This window comes from Sorex araneus, chromosome 7, assembly GCF_027595985.1.
Source record: "Sorex araneus isolate mSorAra2 chromosome 7, mSorAra2.pri, whole genome shotgun sequence".
NCBI classification, from domain to species: domain Eukaryota; kingdom Metazoa; phylum Chordata; class Mammalia; order Eulipotyphla; family Soricidae; genus Sorex; species Sorex araneus.
Window position 1 is genome coordinate 12,968,831 of NC_073308.1, and position 18,060 is coordinate 12,986,890.

The window sequence follows — 18,060 nt, forward strand, 5'->3', positions numbered from 1 at the left end:
AATTAACTACTGGGAAATTAAAACCTCTTTTTGATATGTTAAAAGGTGATGCTGATCCTTTATCCCCCAGGGAGTTAAATCCAGAAGCTTCCTTGGCATTAGAAGCAGTAGAAGAGTATCTTCAAGCGGCTCAGCAAAAATACTTGAATTATAATCATCATTATCCTGGTGATAGATTGTTACAACTTGCCTTAAAGACATCTTTTATCTTTCCCCATGTTGTTAAAGACTTCTATTGCAGGGGCCTTAACTGTATTTACTGAGGGCACCCCTAAAGGATTTGCTAGTATAGTTGTGAAAGATACACTTCAGTTGTTTTCTATTTCTATTGCATCTGCACAGCAGTGAATTATATGCTATTTGGAAAACTTTGCAATTATGGAAAGACATTTTGAATATTTATATGGATAGCTACTATATAGCAAAAAATTTGCCAGCAGTAGAAACAGGCATTTTGTCTCAAATGAGTACCTCTCCCATTGTTAATTTGTTTATTAATAATCAGCAATGCTTGCAAGCCCGGACCTCTAGGGTGTATATAGGACATATCAGAGACGTGTGGTGTCTATATAGGACATATCAGAGCCCATTCAGAGTTACCAGGTCCTTTATCTGAAAGCAATGAGCAAGCAGACCTTGCTCTTAGATATCATACTATTCTTACACCTGAACTGTCACTGTCATCCTGTTGCTCATAGATTTGCTCGAGTGGGCACCAGTAACATCTCCATTGTGAGACTTGTTGTTACTGTTTTTGGCATATCAAATATGCCACGGGTAGCTTGCCAGGCTCTGCCATGCGGGCGAGATACACTTGGTAGCTTGCCAGGTTCTCCGAGAGGGGCAGAGAAATCGAACCCATGTCGGCCACATGCTAAGCAAACGCCCTAGCTGCTTGGCTATCGCTCCAGCCCAGGCTATCGCTACACCTGAACAGTCAAATAAATTACATCCTCAAAATGCAAAAGCCTTTCAATATCAATTTGGACTTACTAGAAAGGCAAAAATTGTTAAAAATTGCCCTGCCTGTGCACGTCATTTCAGAATAGTTTCTGATGGGGTTAATCCAAGAGGACTCCTTCCTAATGAATTATGGCAAATGGATGTTACTCATGATCCTTAATTTGCAAAATTGAAATTTATTCATGTTTCTGAGGACACGTTTTTAGGTCTGATCTTTGAAACTTGACAAACTGACGAGGCCTTTAATAATGTATCACGTCATTGTTTTAGTCCATTTTTTCAATTTGGTATTCCACAATCCTGTAAGACTGGTAATGGCCAGGATATACTGGTAACGCATTTTATACTGGTAGCACATTTTAAAACTTTTGCGTTCACTGTGGGGCCTCTAACACCATGTCCTCCGGTGATGGTTCCTATTGCTCCTCATCAATCTGAGTTGAGATCTCCAGTGATGACAGGATCTCCTGGGATCTGAAGGACTCTCGTGCATGGGGGACCTGTGGAGCCTTGATGGACTGTCGTGCTGAGAGGGGCTGTGAAGACCTGATGGACTGTCGTGACTGGGGGGGAGTCTGTGGTGTCAGGGTGTCATGTAGAGATTTGTTGGTCTGTCGTGCCAGGGGGACAAGTGGTGGTGGGGGGCGCTGAGGTGCCTGAGTCTTCCGTGCTCCCTGGGACTTCATGGCTGCTTTGGTCTCCTTGGCTGCTTTCTCCTCAGGAGTCAGTTCTGTTTTCACTACTCTGAGCTCCCTGGAACAAGAATACAGTCAGCTCTCGCAATGGACGTCCCCCCTCTGCACCTCTTCCTGACTTCAATTTGGTATTGGACCTGTCCCATCATTTACCCTTGGTTTCTGTTGAAAGTCTCGTCCTCGTCAGAGGAATCCTTGTCGTGTAGCTTCCGTGCCATGTTTTTCTGACGTATGGCATTGAGTGGCTGATACATGTCCCTCAACCACAGGGGCCGCCTTCGCCAGAAAAAGTCCTCCTGGAAAAGGCAAGGGGAGCTCATGATCCTGCACCCCGGCCCACTCCTGTCCTGCCTCAGTGCCCCTCCTTCCCCTTGCTTACCTGAGGCTCATGTTCCACTGAACTTCTCCTACGAAGCAATAATCCAAAGAAGATCCTTGGAGGAAAACACGGACACACATCATTCATCATTCACCCATTTCCCATGCTTCCTAGGATGGAGGTCTCTGGTCTTGTTAGGATAACTACATCGGTACCTAGGTCTGGAGCCATGATGAGTCAAACCACTATGACCTGACACCTTGACAAAGTTTCCATGCATACCTGTGGCAGTTTTTAGACATTTGTTGGGTCCTTCCAAAGGGACCACACAGTCTCTCAAGAGACCATTACATGTAGCCTGGCTAGAAAAACAGGAATGACATGTAGTTGTGCTCACCACCATGGCCCCAGCAAATGCCCTGTGCAATGAACAAACTGCCCACCACACTGAGAGAAAGCACTAGAGTCTGTCCAGAAGCCTTTCCACTGGTTGCCTCTGGATTTAGTCTCTCAGGCACCCTTTACCGGAAGTTTTGGTTGGGGGAGGTGATTCTATCGTCCCAGCTGCTTTATCCCAGATGCTGAACTAGAGTAAATGCCTGTGTGCAGTTAGCCAAGTTCTTTAGCACACTAGCTTTCATCCTGCAGACAATCGCCAGTGAGCAAAGAAGCCACAGGTATCAGCATCAAAGGCAGGAACCACACTGAGGCACGGCGATGGGTTTTGAGTGTGAACAGAGGAGACTGTGTGAACAGTCTCGAGCTTTACAGGCAGTGCGTGTGTACAGAGCAAGTGGGCGCTGAGTGGAGATAAGAAACGCAGCTCCCAGTTCAAGGACTCTGGTCATCAATGGAGAGGTCCCAAGGGACAGGGACCATGCTCTTTCCCACTCACCAGCAGTGCACCCCCAAGGGCAAGGTAGTTTCCATTTTCCCTCGGTTCCTTCTTATAAGAGTTAGAGACAGAGGTTGGGGGATGTGCCTCAATGGTAAAGTACTTGGCTTGCATGTGTGAGGCCCTGGGTTCAATTCCTGGCACCACACTGAGCGCTGAGGCTAGAGTAGCCTCAAGCTACTGGAAAGAGAGTTAAAAGGGCCTTTTGGGCGTGAGCCTCCAACTTTGGTCTCTGGCACCATATGGCCTCCCTGAGCACAGGTGGGCTGTGATCCCTGAGAGCAGAGCCACCCCACATGGGGGACTGAGCAGCCTGGCCTTACGGGGCCCTAAGACACTAATGCTGAACTCAGGCCAGGTCATAGGGCCAAGTAGCACACGGAAGGGCTCCAGAGTCCCTAAGCACGGCGGGGAAGGACACTCCAAGGTAAATGAAAGATTGACAGACTAATATTTACCTGGATCTTCCATCTTTACACTCCTCTGGTCTATGAGAATAAATCTGTTTAAAAAAAAATATGATCATGATTATCGCGGTGACCAATCTCTATACAACCTTATTAAATCCATTGATTTTGCTGTACCTACTCACTGATGTCACTTTTTGAGAACAGGAATTCTCTTCTGATTAATAGTCCCTGGACTCTCCTACAGCACATGACTTAAGGGGCACAGTTAGGAATACAGCTTAGTGACTGTTTTAGAGAAATTCAGGACATTAATCCAGATTTAAAATTTTAAAAAAATGAGGTAGGAAACAAAGTATCTGCCAATACCCAAACACAGAAACATTCTTTTTAACAATGTTTTCTAAACAATGTCAAGAACCAGTCTGATGCCTTTCCCATCGCCACTATTCATCCCCAGTGAGGAGTCCACCTCAATGCAACGAGCAGAGTCGAGTCTTACAGGAGACAAAACTTGGTTGCAATTGCAATGTTTCCTCCCCAAACAAACCAAATCCAATAAAGCTTCTATGAGATATGTCGATTCCTGGAGCTATAAATATACAGTGGATGGGGCACTTCCCTTGAACGTGGTTGACCCAGATTCGATCCCAGGACCCCAGATAGTTCCCTGAACCCTATTGGGAGTGATCCCTGAGAGCAGAGCCAGGAATAAGCCCTGAGCACAGATAGCCCCCAATAAATAAATAAGTAAATCAATATGTCAACTGTTAGACCGACTTCTACTGAAATTTCAATACTTTAAACATTTCCGTGTTTTTGTCCTTAAGGAGATAAAATGGAACAGTGGAATAAGGAGCACGGGCTGCTTTGCATGTGACCCTCATGTTTGAAAGTGGGATGATGGGGCTGGGGAGGTAGCTCAGTGGGAGAATGCCTGCCTTGCATGCAGGAGACGGGGGTTTGGTACCCAGCATGACAAGAACAGCAAGAATGGAGGGATGCTAATGCTGCCCTTAGAGGACTGCGAGGATTAAACCAGACAACATATAGGAAACGCCTTGTACTGTGGTTGGCATAAATCAGTGCTGTGTTTGCTGGTGATGTCACAAATGAGCAGCTTACACATATCAAAGGCTCAGAGAGCTCTTCCTCAGCACCGTCACTTCTAATTTATTCTAATTCTTTGTTGGTTGTTGTGGTGGTGCCAGGGATCGAACCCAGGGCCTCACACACGCAAGACAAGTGCAACACCACTAACCTAGATCCCGAACCCCTTCAATCACATTTTGCTGTTGTTTTTTTTTTAAGGCTCTACCTGGCAGTTGGTACTTGTGGGGGCTACTTCTGGAGTGGTACTCAGGGACCAGGTAGCACTATGGCTAGCACCTGGGGTTCCCATGTGCAAAGTGAGTTGAAGTTTTAGTCTTTTGAGTTATCTCCCTGGCCCTTAAATCACTTATTTAATGTGCCTGCTGGGAAAAGTCAGTGGTGTGTAATTGAACAGTAGACAGATGTAGCTGAGCTCCTTGGAGTAACTACTGCACGCCTGCCATGATCAGAGTAGCCCAATGAGGGCTCAGGCTGCAGTATGCGTATGTTTGGTTTGGGAGCCACCCAGCATATGCAGGAACAACTTGATTTGCTCTTTGGGAGGAGCTCCTGATGGCCCTGGTGGGTCTGCGGGACCATGTAGTGCTGAGGATAGAATCCAGGTCTCCGTCATGCAAAGTATGGAAACTAGCCCTCGGAGCTATCACCCCTGTCTTAGCTGCAGTTTTAACTTCATCTACCAGGACAGACCTTAAACCTAAAGAGGGCTACTGCACTGATCAGCAGGACAACAACACCTTTATCTTTCAGTCCCAGGAGGGTGGAGATTCTCCATTTTGATCCTTCCAGTCAACAAGGAAAGTAGTCAGTAGAAGAATGTCAGTGAGTGGTGAGTACATCAAACCACTGACATTCTTTTGAATTTAAAAGAGGAAAAAAAATTATATTGGGACCAGAGAGAGAGTGAGAGAGCTGAATGGTCCGAGTGCATGCTTTGCATGCAGAAGGTCCAGGCTGGATCCATAGCTCTGCAAGGTGCCCTGAGCACCACCAGAAGTGACACTCCCCCCCCGCCCCGCCCCCCGCAATGAGCTGGGGGGCAGGACCTGAACATTGCAGGGTGTAGTCCCCAAACAGCACACAGGGGGTTCATCTTTTTGTTTCATCTCTATCCTTCTTATCTTCAAAGTTATCTAAGAGCTTGTTATTTTGGTTTCACTTCCACAGTGACCTCCCAGGAGTCAGGTTTCTTCACAAGCCCTGGGATCATCTTTGCAATATGAGAAGCAAGCACACCTCATTACTCAAGACTGAAGAGGAAAATCAAGTGTCATAGGAGGAAAAGGGGCTTCTATTTTCCATTTGTAGCCCCTGAATCTATTATAAGACAGATTAAATCCTGGAAGTCTGAATGAACTGTTCTTACCTCAATGAGACAGAAAATTATAATCAATATCATCACGAGTACAGTCACAGATATTGCCAAGAATAATTTGTTATTATAGCCATATCCTGGAACTTCTTTTGTGAGCTGAAAGAAAAAGAACAGTTATTTTTATGCATTATTTTTGGGGGGCCACACCCAGTGATGATCAGGGGTTACTCCTGGCTCTGCAATTCGAAATCACTCCTGGAGGACCAAAAGGGATGCTGGGGATAGAATTTGGGGTGTTGGCATGCAAGGCAAGTGCCTAACCCACTGTACTATCGCCCCGGCACCCAAGAACAATTAGACAAAAAAATGGGAAGGATTCTTAAGCACATTAGAAAGAATGGCTAACTATTCTTATACAGTCTAAAATCCCATTCTCTCAAATGAGTGGACTATAGGCTTTTGTTTGATATGTTTTGGGGTTGTTTTGTTTTTGTTTTCAGCCCATACCCAGGGTCCTCAGAGCTACTGCTGGCTCAGTGCTCAGGGGCACTCGTGTTGAACTTTCTCCTTGGCCCCAATATGTTCTTACAGAGCACACCAGATATGTTACACCATCTTGTCTGTAGCCTTTCCTTCTACAATTTATTTATCTGGTGTGTTAGGTCCTCTCACACCTCTCCTAGGAACAGTGCTACCTTTCTATAAATGAGCACAGGGACCATCATTATTGTAGTCAAAATTGTGTGGCCACAAAAAAGAGAGCGAGCAAGTAAAAGAGAGAGAGCCAAGAGACCCTGGTCTTCCTGCTCGTGTTCTTTCATGGCATGGCCTGAGAGCCCCAGAAGCCCCTGAGCCTGGTCACTGTGAGATACAGTTACAGAGCTTTCCTGATTGTTATCCAGTGTCAGCCATTCAGTGCTCCAACACCTGTCCCTCCACCAGTGTACATTACCCCCCATCAACATCCCTGTATCCCTCCTGCCACCTCCCCCCACCCTCAACCCACCTCTCTCTCTCTCTCTCTCTCTCTCTCTCTCTCTCTCTCTCTCTCTCTCCTCTCTGTCCCTCTCTTTCACCTTTTCTTTCCGCCTCTCTCTTTTCCCATTTCTTCCCTCTCCCTTCTCTCTTGCTGTCTCCTCTCTCCTCTCACTCTACACCCCCCTGTTGGACATTATAGTTTGCAATGCAGATACTGAGAGGTCATCATGTTTGATCCTTTACTCACTTTCAGCACACGTCTCCCATCCAGAGGGATCCCTTCCAACTATCATTGTTATCGTGATCCCTTCTCTATCCCAGCTGCCCTCTCTCCCAGCCCTTGAGGCAGGCTTTCAACTGTGGACCATTCATCCTGGTCGTTGTTTCTAAATGTCCTTGGGTGTTAATCTCATACTAAGATTTAATTTATTTTTTAACATCCCAAAAATGAGTGCAATCATTCTGTTTGTCCTTCTTCTGACTTATTTCACTTATGAGACTCTATGAAAAAAAATCTGTCCTCACCTCACTTTCCTCTGGCTGTTTCTGTTCATCCTGGCCTTCGGTATTGTCACTGATGAAGTTCTCAGTCTTCCACTGGTCCGTATCCCATTCTGGCTTGGGAACCTTTCCTTCCTCCTGCTCACTGAGACGCTTCATCAGGAGGCCGGTTTCAGAGAGGAGCGTGGCACATGCCAGCTTCAACTGAGGCTCAGAGCAGTCCGTTTTTAGAGTCCGCATCATGTGAGCAATGAGCTTCCTCACGTTATTGTTGGGGATAAGGGACCGCAGCTGCTGGATGTATTCCATCTCCAGTTGTTCTCTTGGGTCTGGTCTTTGTGTGGCAGAGACGATGTCTGTGGCCACGTTGTGATATTCCCACTGCATCTCGCTGGACTGCTTGACAGTCGGCATGAGGTTGTCCACCATCGGGGTGTCCTTCTCATGGGAGGTGCCTTTGCTACCGACAGTTTTCTCTGGCACCGTGATGCCTCTGGTGTTTGTCCCATTAGCAGCATGCGTGCTTTCTGCAGTCCTTTTTCCTGCAGATGAGTGTGAAGGTTGAAAGGACTGGAGCAAAGGTTTGTCCTGATCTCTCCAAGACAGAGACTCCTCTCTTGGTGGGGACTTGATGAGGCTCTTCACCGCAGCGAAAGGAGGCCGCTTGGCGTCTCGCACCGGCCTCTCCGGTGCTGATTCCTTCGTCTCTGTATTCGATCTGGCTTTGGCCCTTCTGCGTCCCAGGTGAGAGTAAGATTTCTGAAAATTATAATTTGTTCCATTGTGTGGGATGGGCCTGGGAAACTTCATGTTCCGAACCCTGGCATCTGCGTCTTCTAAAACGCGGAGAATGTCCCTTAGGTCTTTGGGGTTCTCGGATGGGACTTTAGGAGTGGCGGCAGATGGGCTGCCCATGGAGAACTCTTTCAGGGGCATGGAGAACACCGCCTTGTGCTCCTGGATGGAGGAGGCCTCTTCATTGAAGGAGTTTTCCACCCATTTCGTGGGCCTCCCTGCCAAGGGAAGCTCTTTCGGTTCTCTTGGGGCCGGCTGCCTGAGCCTTCTTTTTTGGGCAATGTTCCCCGTCGTGGGCAGAGCCTCCCCTTTCCTTAGGCTGTGCTGATTGCCCCCTTCTTTGAAGCGCCTCTTCTGGAGGCCCCCGGGGTTCTTGAACGTGCTGCTCATCTGCAGTGCTTGCCTCTCCCCCTCCTCCACCTTTCCTAAGTGCTTTCTCTTTGGCCAGACAGTTTTCAATTTCTTCGGAAAGATGTGATGTTTCAGTTTGGGCCCAAAAAGTATGGAACTGACCAGCGTGGCAGTTTTCTCTCTCTTTCTAGCTTTGTGAACTTTTGCTTGAGTTCCTGCATTTATCAAGCTTTCCAGAAAATGGAGACTTTTCGACTTATTGTATGTTGTATTGTTGGAGTCGAGCTGTAGAGACATCGGAATTGTGCTATTCTTCAAATGTTCCAGAGGATTTGCTCCATCTTGCATATCTGAAAAAAGGAGCTTAACGAAGGATAACAATGTTGATTCAAAATCTCCTATGTTCCCATCCAGGAGAAAAGGCACTATGTAATTTAGCCCAGTACTGATATCACTCTCATCATTCACGTCTAGCTGCTCGTTCACTAAAAGGGACATGCTGTTCCTCTCTGGCGAGGTGTTCTCCGATTCAATGGTTAGCTCGGTGCTGGTTGTCCTCTTTCGGGCCTGTAAAACCTTCATGAAGTCCCCTTTGGTGTTGCTTATGGACTCTTCCTCATCTGTCAAAAAGAAAGAGCTTGCTTGTCATCATGAAAGATGACTGGGGAGAATTTTGGGAGCATCGACAGACAGAAATCCCAGGCAAGCAAATAAGTAATCAGTAAATGAATGCCGTATGGTGGGACGGGGAACAGGGAAACCCTAAATTTACACCTATGATTGACAAAAGGCTGGCTGGAGCGATAGCACTGCAGTTGGGCATTCGCCTTTCACGCGGATGACCCGAGTTCGATTCCTTCGCCTCTCTCAGAGAGCCCAGCAAGCTACTGAGAGTATGGAGCCCTCGCGGCAGAGCCTGGCAAGCTACCCGTGCGTATTGGATATGCCAAAAACAGTAACAATAAGTCTCTCAATGAGAGACGTTACTGGTGCCCGCTCGAACAAATCGATGAGCAATGGGATGACAGTGACAGTGATTGACAAAAGGAGTAATGAAGTGGTCATCGCTATTTATTCAGAATAAATAAGGCATGAAGCTCAGTACATGTCACTATCACTGTCATCCCATTGTTCATCTATTTACTCGAACAGGCACCAATAAGGTCTCCATTCCTCGAAGCCCAGAGATTTTGCAGCCTCTCCTTACTCATCTTTCCCAATGACTAGAGACTCTTTCAGGGTCAGGAGAATGAAACCTATCATTACTGCTTTTGGCATATTGAATACACCACAGGTAGCTTGCCAGGCTCTGCCCATGTGAGTGGGATTGTCTCAGTAGTTTGCCGGGCTCTCAGAGAGGTATATTTATATGTGTGTGTGTATATATATATATATATACATATATACATATATATTACTCTATATGTCACTGTCACTGTCATCCCATTGCTCATCGATTTGCTCAAGCGGGCACCAGTAACGTCTCTCATTGAGAGACTTATTGTTACTGTTTTTGGCATATCCAATACGCATGGGTAGCTTGCCAGGCTCTCTGAGAGGGGCGGAGGAATCGAATTTAGGTCAGGTGCGTGAAAGGTGAATGACCAACCACTGTGCTATCGCTCCGACTGCTCTACATGTATGTTATGTGCATATATATATATATATACTAATTTAATAGATATAGATAAATTCACTCAGTACATGTATTTAGGATTATTCCACTGGAGGGCAGAGTGACAGTAGAGTAGATAAAGTACTTGTCTTCTACGCAGCCAACCTGGATCTGATCCCCAGCACCCCATAGGGTCCCTCAAGCCTTACCAGGCCTGACCCCTGAACACAAAGTCAGGAGTAAACTTTGAGCAACTCTGAGTATGCCCCCAAACAAGCAAACACACAAACAATAATAATATGATTATTCCACTGATCCCCAAGGACCAAGTGCCTAGTATTCAAGAGAAATATTTGCTGCCCAGTTAGACTCTTTACAGATCAACAATGACTTCTGTTTTATTTTTTGGCCATTCCCAGCCATGCTCAGGGGTTACTCCTGGTTCTGCTTCAGAATTCTAGCAATTCTGATTTCTAGGAATTCAGAATTGAAGTCTGTTGAGTTATGAATTCAACATAATCTGGTTCCAACTGTATTCTGTGAATCTGAAAGTATTTCAGATCATTAAAAACTAACTAACCTTGGGTCTGTGATTCAGCCACAGGACAGGATTGATGCACAGCTGACTTAAATAACATGCATCTTAGAGATAAGTGACCTTCCTCTATGATTAAGGAGGAGTGTTTTAGATAGAGAAAAATTAAGATTAAAATTGAGCAAGTTCCAAATTCTGATTTAAAGTCTACACTTTTTGAGTAAAATATACCTTTCTTAATGTCTACCTGCTCTTCATGCTTATTGGTTTATATAAACACTGAACTAATTTAATAATTTATTCTTTGTGCTGATAGTTTTACTCTTTTAATAACACAATTTAACACTAAGGTCCATGTTAGAATCTATCTTATAACTGTTATAAGCTAATTGAAAAATATTAATGCCATCAATCACTATTAACATTTGAAAACTTTTCATAATGTATCATTGGGATGGCTATGAGATTAGTTCCTGGTATGTCAAACAAATCACATGTATTTGGATCTTCTTTAGGTTTATCAGAGAAACTATTTAATAAAGTTTGCAGACATAATAATGCAGCTATTAGATAATTCAACCCTGAGTTAGAGGAGCATAAGAATAAGCCCAAGAACAACCTCAAATATATGATCATCTAATCTTTGATAAGGGAGCAAGAAATGTGAAGTGGAACAAGGAAAGCCTCTTTAACAAATGGTGCTGGCATACCTGGGCAACCACATGCAAAAAAATGGGCTTAGACCTCGACCTGACACCAGGCACAAAAATCAGATCAAAATGGATTAAAGATCTCAACATCAGAGCACAGTCCATAAGGTACATCGAAGACAAGGTCGGAAAAACCCTCCACGATATTGAAGCTAAAGGTATCTTCAAAGATGACATGCAACTAACCAACCAAGTGGAAACAGAGATAAACAAATGGGACTATATTAAACTAAGAAGCTTCTGCACCGCAAAAGATACCATGACCAAAATACAAAGGCAATCTACAGAATGGGAAAGGATATTCACCCAATACCCATCCGATAAGGGGTTGATATCAAGGGTATATAAAGCACTGGTTGAACTCTACAAGAAGAAAACATCCAACCCCATCAGAAAATGGGACGAAGAAATAAACAGAAACTTTCCCAAGGAAGAGATACGAATGGCCAAAAGGCACATGAAAAAGTGCTCTACATCACTAATCATCACGGAGATGCAGATCAAAACAACCATGAGATACCACCTCACACCATAGAGAATGGCACACATCCAAAAGAACAAAAGCAACCACTGCTGGAGAGGATTGGGGAGAAAGGGACCCTTCTACACTTCTAGTGGGAATGCCGACTGGTTCAGCCCCTTTGGAAAACAAAATGGACGCTTCTCAAACAACTAGAAATTTAGCTTCCATTTAATCCAGCAATACCACTTCTGGGAATATATCCTGGACAAACAAAAAAAAATATAGTCGAAATGACATCTGCACTTATATGTTCATCGCAGCACTGCTTACAATAGCAAGAATCTGGAAAAAACCTGAGTGCCCTAGAACAGATGACTGGTTAAAGAAACTTTGGTACATCTATACAATGAAATATTATGCAGCTGTTAGAAAAGGTGAAGTCATGAACTTTGCATATAAGTGGATCAACATGGAAAGTATCATGCTAAGTGAAATGAGTCAGAAAGAGAGGGACAGACATAGTAAGACTGCACTCATCTGTGGAATATAAAATAACAGAGTAGGAGACTAACACCCAAGAATAGTAGTATATAATACCAAGGTTGGCTCCATGGCTTGGAAGCTGGCCTCACATGCTGGGGGAAAGGCAGCCCGGATAGAGAAGGGAACACCAAGTAAACTGTGGTTGGACATCCTGCTCGGGAAGGGAGATGCGTGCAGAAAGTAGACTAGAGACTGAACACGATGGCCACTCAATACCCCTATCACAAACCACAACACCCAAAAGGAGAGAGAGGACAAAATGGAATACCCTGCCACAGAGGCGGGATGGGGTGGGGAGGACGGGATTGGAGAGTGGGAGGGATACTGGGTTCATTGGTGGTGGAGAATGGACACTGGTGAAGGGATGGGTTCTCAAACATTGTATGAGGGAAACACAAGCACGAAAATGGGTAAATTTGTAACTATACCCTCACAGTGACTCACAAATTAAAAAAATAAACATATTAAAAAAAGAAGAAGTTTAGAAGGAAGCCTCCAATTCAACCCGTGGTTCTCCAGTAGATGGAGGACAATTTAATTAGTGGAAATCTAGTTCAGTTTGGCGATATCCAAGAAGACACAAGTTGCCCTGTTTGCTAATAGAACAGCTTATCTCTTCCAGGGTGGTTGAGAGAATGATATCAGATAGATCAGGTGAAAAAATGCGTCATTGCAGCAATTGATACAGATATAATATAAAATTTTCTCCGTAATTTCTAAGACTTTTTGTTCAGGATAAAGAGACTTTCACAGAATCCTCATTGAAAGTATGAGTTAAGTTAGTGAGGCATTAACATGCAAGGTATGAATGTGTTCAAAACTGGGGGCATGTAAAGCTAACCTAAGAGAAGGTACTGAAAAGATTGTTTAACAAGAAAGGCAGGTGCATGCCGGAGGCAAGGATATTATTTGATAAGCAGGGATGACCCAGAAATGCTCAAAATCTATAATCCTAGATAAGAAAGGTGGCTGTGCAATCAGGACCAAGAGGTTACGGATGGCTCTGGGAAACCACGATTCCTAAGAGAAATCCAAAAATGTGGAAAAATATGGCCTTTTTAGTCGAATTCTGATGGGTATTCTTAAATGTGTCTTGAAGAATCTTTAAGGAAGAATAAACGAGGATACATATTAAAGAATAAGCCCAAGAAATTTGAATGGTTTAATGTACTACAAAAATAATATTTTTTATTTTTTTAGTTAGTTATTTTTATGGCTCACAATTATCACGTTTGACAAAAGTTTAACAAAACAAGCCTGCTGTTGATCATAATAAGGTGTACTAAGCAAATATGTAAAATGATATATGATAAAGTTTAGACTTGGTGCTCTGAATGCATCAAAAAGATAAACTACATTTGAAAAATAGTTGGATTTTTTTGGGGGGAGGGGACTACATGGCAATGCTTAGGGGGTACTTCTGGTTCTGCACTCAGAAATCACTCATGATAGCGTTTGGGGGACCATATGAGATGCCAGGGATTGAATCCGGGTTGGTTACACGCAAGGCAATCACTTTACCTGCTTTACTATCTCCAGCCAAAAAAAAATCTTTATCATGGCTAAATATTTACTTTAATTAAATTTTACATGTGCCTATTACTTATACTTGTTTGCATAATTGTTGATAGTATACTTTTAAAATAATATAGAACCGCCTTATAAAAGTAGATAAATGCAGGGCTAGAGAGAGAGTACAGAAGGTAGAGCATTCACCTTGCATGTGTCCAACCCAGATTTGATCCCTGGAATCTCACGTGTTCCCTGAACACTAGCAGAAGTAATTCCTGAGTGCAGAGCCAGGAGTAAGCCCTGAGCATTAATGGGTGTGGCCCCCAAAAGCAAATTAAAAATTAATTTAAAAATCTTTTTTTAAGGTAATTATGTCCAGCAGGCTGGAGTTATCGATAGAACAGTGGGTAGGGCATTTGCCTTGAATGCAGCCAACCCGGGTTCGATTCCTCCGTCCCTCAGGAGAGCCTGGCAAGCTACTGAGAGTATCCCACCTGCACGGCAGAGCCTGGTAAGCTCCCGTGGCTTATTCGATATGCCAAAAACAGTAACAACAAGTCTCACAATGGAGACGTTAGTGATGCCCTCTCAGCAACTCGATGAACAACGAGACAACAGTGCTACAGTGCTACAGTGCTGCTCTCAGAAACTATTCTGGGTGGTGCCTGGGGGACCACATGGGATGCTGGGAATCGAACCCAGGTTGACTGCATGAAAGGGAAGCACCCAGGGACTGGAGCGATAGCACAGCAGGTAGGTCATTTGCTTTGCATGTGGTCAGTCCGGATTCGAATCCCAGCATCCCATATGGTCCCCTGAGCACTGCCAGAGCCAGGAGTAACCCTTGTGTATCACCGGTTGTGACCCAATAAAGAAAAAAAAAAGGCAAGCACTCTTTCCATTAAATCATCTCTCCAGTCCCTCAACTATGACTTGTTATACTCCCATACCTTTATCCTGTCCTGCCCATATAGAGAGGACTTTTCTCTCTACCTCTTTTGGGTGATAATATTCTTATTACCATCATAGACGAAGAAGAAATTCTTCCAGAAATCAGATCCTCATCTGAATGCACCCTTCCTCCACCTACCCACTAATTCTTTCGCTTATTAGCCTTTAGTGTGATGTTGTTGAATCTGGGCAGATGTCTAAGGATAGGTTAATGGATTTGCCAGAGTATATGTCAATGTGCAATGTTGATAAAATCTAGAAAATAATCTTTTTTGTTTTGTTTGTGGGCCACAATTGGTGATGCTCAGGGGTTACTCCTGATTCCGTGCTCAGGAAATCACTGCTGGTGGTGCTTGGGAAACTATATAGGATGCCAGCAATGGAACCCAGGTCATCTGTGTGGAAGGCAAGTCCCCTACTCACTGTACTATCTCTCTGGCTCCTGAAATAATATCAGAGCTACCAAAATTGGGGAATACAGCTCTTATAAGATGTGTATTTTGTCTTCACTTACTTCCTACTATTTCCAGCTCTAGTTAGGGAACCATACAAAATTTCTGACTGCTAGAAGGTCAAGTATAACATTGTGTAGTTGGGTTTCTTTTGGGGGGAGGTGGGGCCAAACCCAGCAATGTTCAGGGGTTACTTCTCTCTCTGTGCTCAGGGATCACTGCAGCTAGTAATTGGGACCATCTGGGATGCTAGGTATCCAACTCAAGTCTGCCATATGGAAGGCAAGTGTTGTAGCTGCTAGATGATCTCTCCGACCAAACTCTACTGAAGAATTCAAAGTGCTTTTGGTGATGGTGAAGTTTAGAGAGGGAGTTAAGGGAAGTGAGGAAGAAGCATGGACTTGCAAAGAGTCCCAGAATGGGAACACGCGATCTAGGCATTAGACACATTTAACACTTTTAGTTTTGCTTCTCCTCACCTAAAATAAAAAATGTTATTAGTATCTTATTCTGATTTCGATTATTTGGTTTAGTTATTCTCTAACATTATTGCAGTTGGAGTAACATGTTTACAATAGTACCAACACTATTGGTTTCCATGTACAAAGTGAACCTCACCTGGACCACCACCAAAGTGTCGAGACACCACAGTTTGTACATCCCTTTTAGTCTGATCTTCTCCCCGCCACACCCCCCAAATTCCCCAGGATTGATGTTCATCTTATGAAAGGTGATTTGAAAATGATTGTTATGCCCACCTTTGTGAAGGGAGTGATAGACTTGCTAAAAGTTGATTTTAACAATAACACTATCTTTGTGTAAGAAGCAAAGTGATGGATGTGCCCAATTACTGTTAGCAAATCAGAGTCATACTATCCCGGCATGAAAACACTTTTTTGGGTGTTTCATGTGTGTGTGTGTGTGTGTGTGTGTGTGTGTGCGCGCGCGCGCGCGCGTGCGCGCATGCATACATGCCCCATATTCAGTAATACCCAAGGAATACTCCCAGCAGTGCTTCAGAAACTGTTTTGTGGGGGGTGCACTCACACCTCCCACATGAAAACTATGTGTTTTAACCTATTGTTCTATTTTCCTGGGCCCTTAAAAACACATTTTGGAAGTTATCAAGCTAAGGTCAGTAAACTTACTATGTGGAAAAATACTTAAGGGCGCCTGAGTGCTTTGTAGATGGAAGGGTTAAAGTTCTAAATAGGCTCAGAGGTGGGGATGGTCTAAGAATCCACAAGGCCATCCATCCTTAGAAGGATTGAATGGCAACCTCTGCTTAGAAAACCAGAAATTCTCAGGCTCTAAGCAAAATTTTCATAAGACAGTATGACTTGTACTTGCCTACTGAATTACAAAAACACATGCAATAAAGTAGCGACACCTGTCCTATGAAGAAAAGGGCGCTTGAGATCTGCTGTATATAAAATCTGTTTACAAACTGCATTCTGTGGCTGAGCTCTCATCTGGAGGACCAGTACCTTGCCCACAGTGTGGCCCTCATTTGTGACCATTAGTGTTAGCTCCCTTCCCCACTTCCATCCCTTTCTTCCATTCCTCTGATGTCTCAGGTCATGCATAGACTGCTAAGGTAAAGACGTAACTGAGATTCTGACTTTTACCACGGGAAATAGTTCTTAGAAATATAGGGAGTTGAACTCTTAATAGAAATAATGCAACTACATAATCAGTTTAAAATGGGCCATCAGTGATTAAAATTAAAATAAAACATAAATTAAAAATCTATTAGCAGGCAATTCAGACTCACCACAGTGTGTGGTACTGGTAGAACATTGAGTGGTACAATGTAGTTTGACTGTCTTGCACATGATTTCAATAATAACTTTAAATTGACAGAGGCAGCAGGTGAGATGCCTAGGTAATATCCTATGAATGGAAACACAGAGAATTAAGTGCAGAGTAAAGGGGTTACTTTAAGTAGGTAGAAGAGGCAGCCAAAGCCACTGTGCAGCTATTCAAAATGTTCCTGAGAACCATGGATGAGGCGCTGCTCGAACTCAGTGGTGGTGGGAACCCAACTGGGAGGTGATGCGTGCAAAGCGTGTACCTTAACCCCTCTAACTATCACTTCAGCCCTCAGAAAATTGAGTTTTGTTTTTGAGTCATATCTGGTGGTGCTCAGGGATTACTCTGGGCTCTCGACTCAGGAATCATTCCTTGCAGGCCTTGGGGAACCATAGACAGTGCCAGACTGAACAAGAGTTAACCACATGCAAGGCAAATATCTAACTCACTATCCTATCTCTCCAGCTCCCAGAGAATGATAAAAATACCAGTTATAACCTGGGGAAATCTGAAAGCACTTTTTCAGACTATGAGAAAATAGGGACTAGAGTAATATTATAGTATAGCAGCTCTGGCATTTGCTTTGAACACAGTTGACCTGGGTTTGATCCCCAGTGTCCATGAGACACCAAAAGGGATTCTTGAGTATCTCAACTTAAAACAAAACAAAAAATATATATATATATATAAATTTAAACTCAATTAAACATAGCTTAAGAAAAATAAACAAGCTGGGGTATGGTGCCACCAGCAGGTCAACCTGTACCTGCGGGGCAAGAGCATCAGCAGCCAGATGGAGCCTTCTGGCTTCCTGATAACCCAAAATTGCTGATGTACCTGTGACTGAACCCCAACAACTTAGGGCAAGTTTACCAAGAAACTAAACAGCCAAAAGTTTGGTATGTGGGAGCCAACCCACAAACTACGTCTGGCTCAGTTATACAAGCTCAGTTACCAACCATATTTCAGAGCCCCATAAATCTCGAAAGAGATAAAAGCCACAGTTAGGGCTGGTGGTGAGGTGCCCTACGGCCAAGCGGACATATCCTGCAGGGCATATGCCAATAGTTTATTTCTCTGAGAAGATGGAAACAAGGGCCACCATCCAGAGACACACAAAAGAATCTCTGAACCG

The 18,060-nt window shown here is 44.0% G+C and overlaps 1 protein-coding gene across 1 annotated transcript in view; it reads right to left on the reverse strand.

Moving 5' to 3' along the window:
* Positions 1-1,200: 1,200 nt before the first annotated feature.
* LOC101553930 (leucine-rich repeat-containing protein 37A2-like) overlaps positions 1,201-18,060 on the reverse strand; it is a 49,161-nt gene continuing 32,301 nt past the window's right edge. Inside the window, exons 8-14 of the mRNA XM_055144746.1 lie at positions 16,888-17,006; positions 7,211-8,952; positions 5,759-5,863; positions 3,331-3,374; positions 2,038-2,092; positions 1,812-1,954; positions 1,201-1,716 (exon numbers count right to left, since the gene is read on the reverse strand). Of these exons, the coding sequence (XP_055000721.1) occupies positions 1,380-1,716; positions 1,812-1,954; positions 2,038-2,092; positions 3,331-3,374; positions 5,759-5,863; positions 7,211-8,952; positions 16,888-17,006 (2,545 nt within the window). The 3' untranslated portion in view covers positions 1,201-1,379. The remainder of the gene's footprint in view (positions 1,717-1,811; positions 1,955-2,037; positions 2,093-3,330; positions 3,375-5,758; positions 5,864-7,210; positions 8,953-16,887; positions 17,007-18,060) is intronic.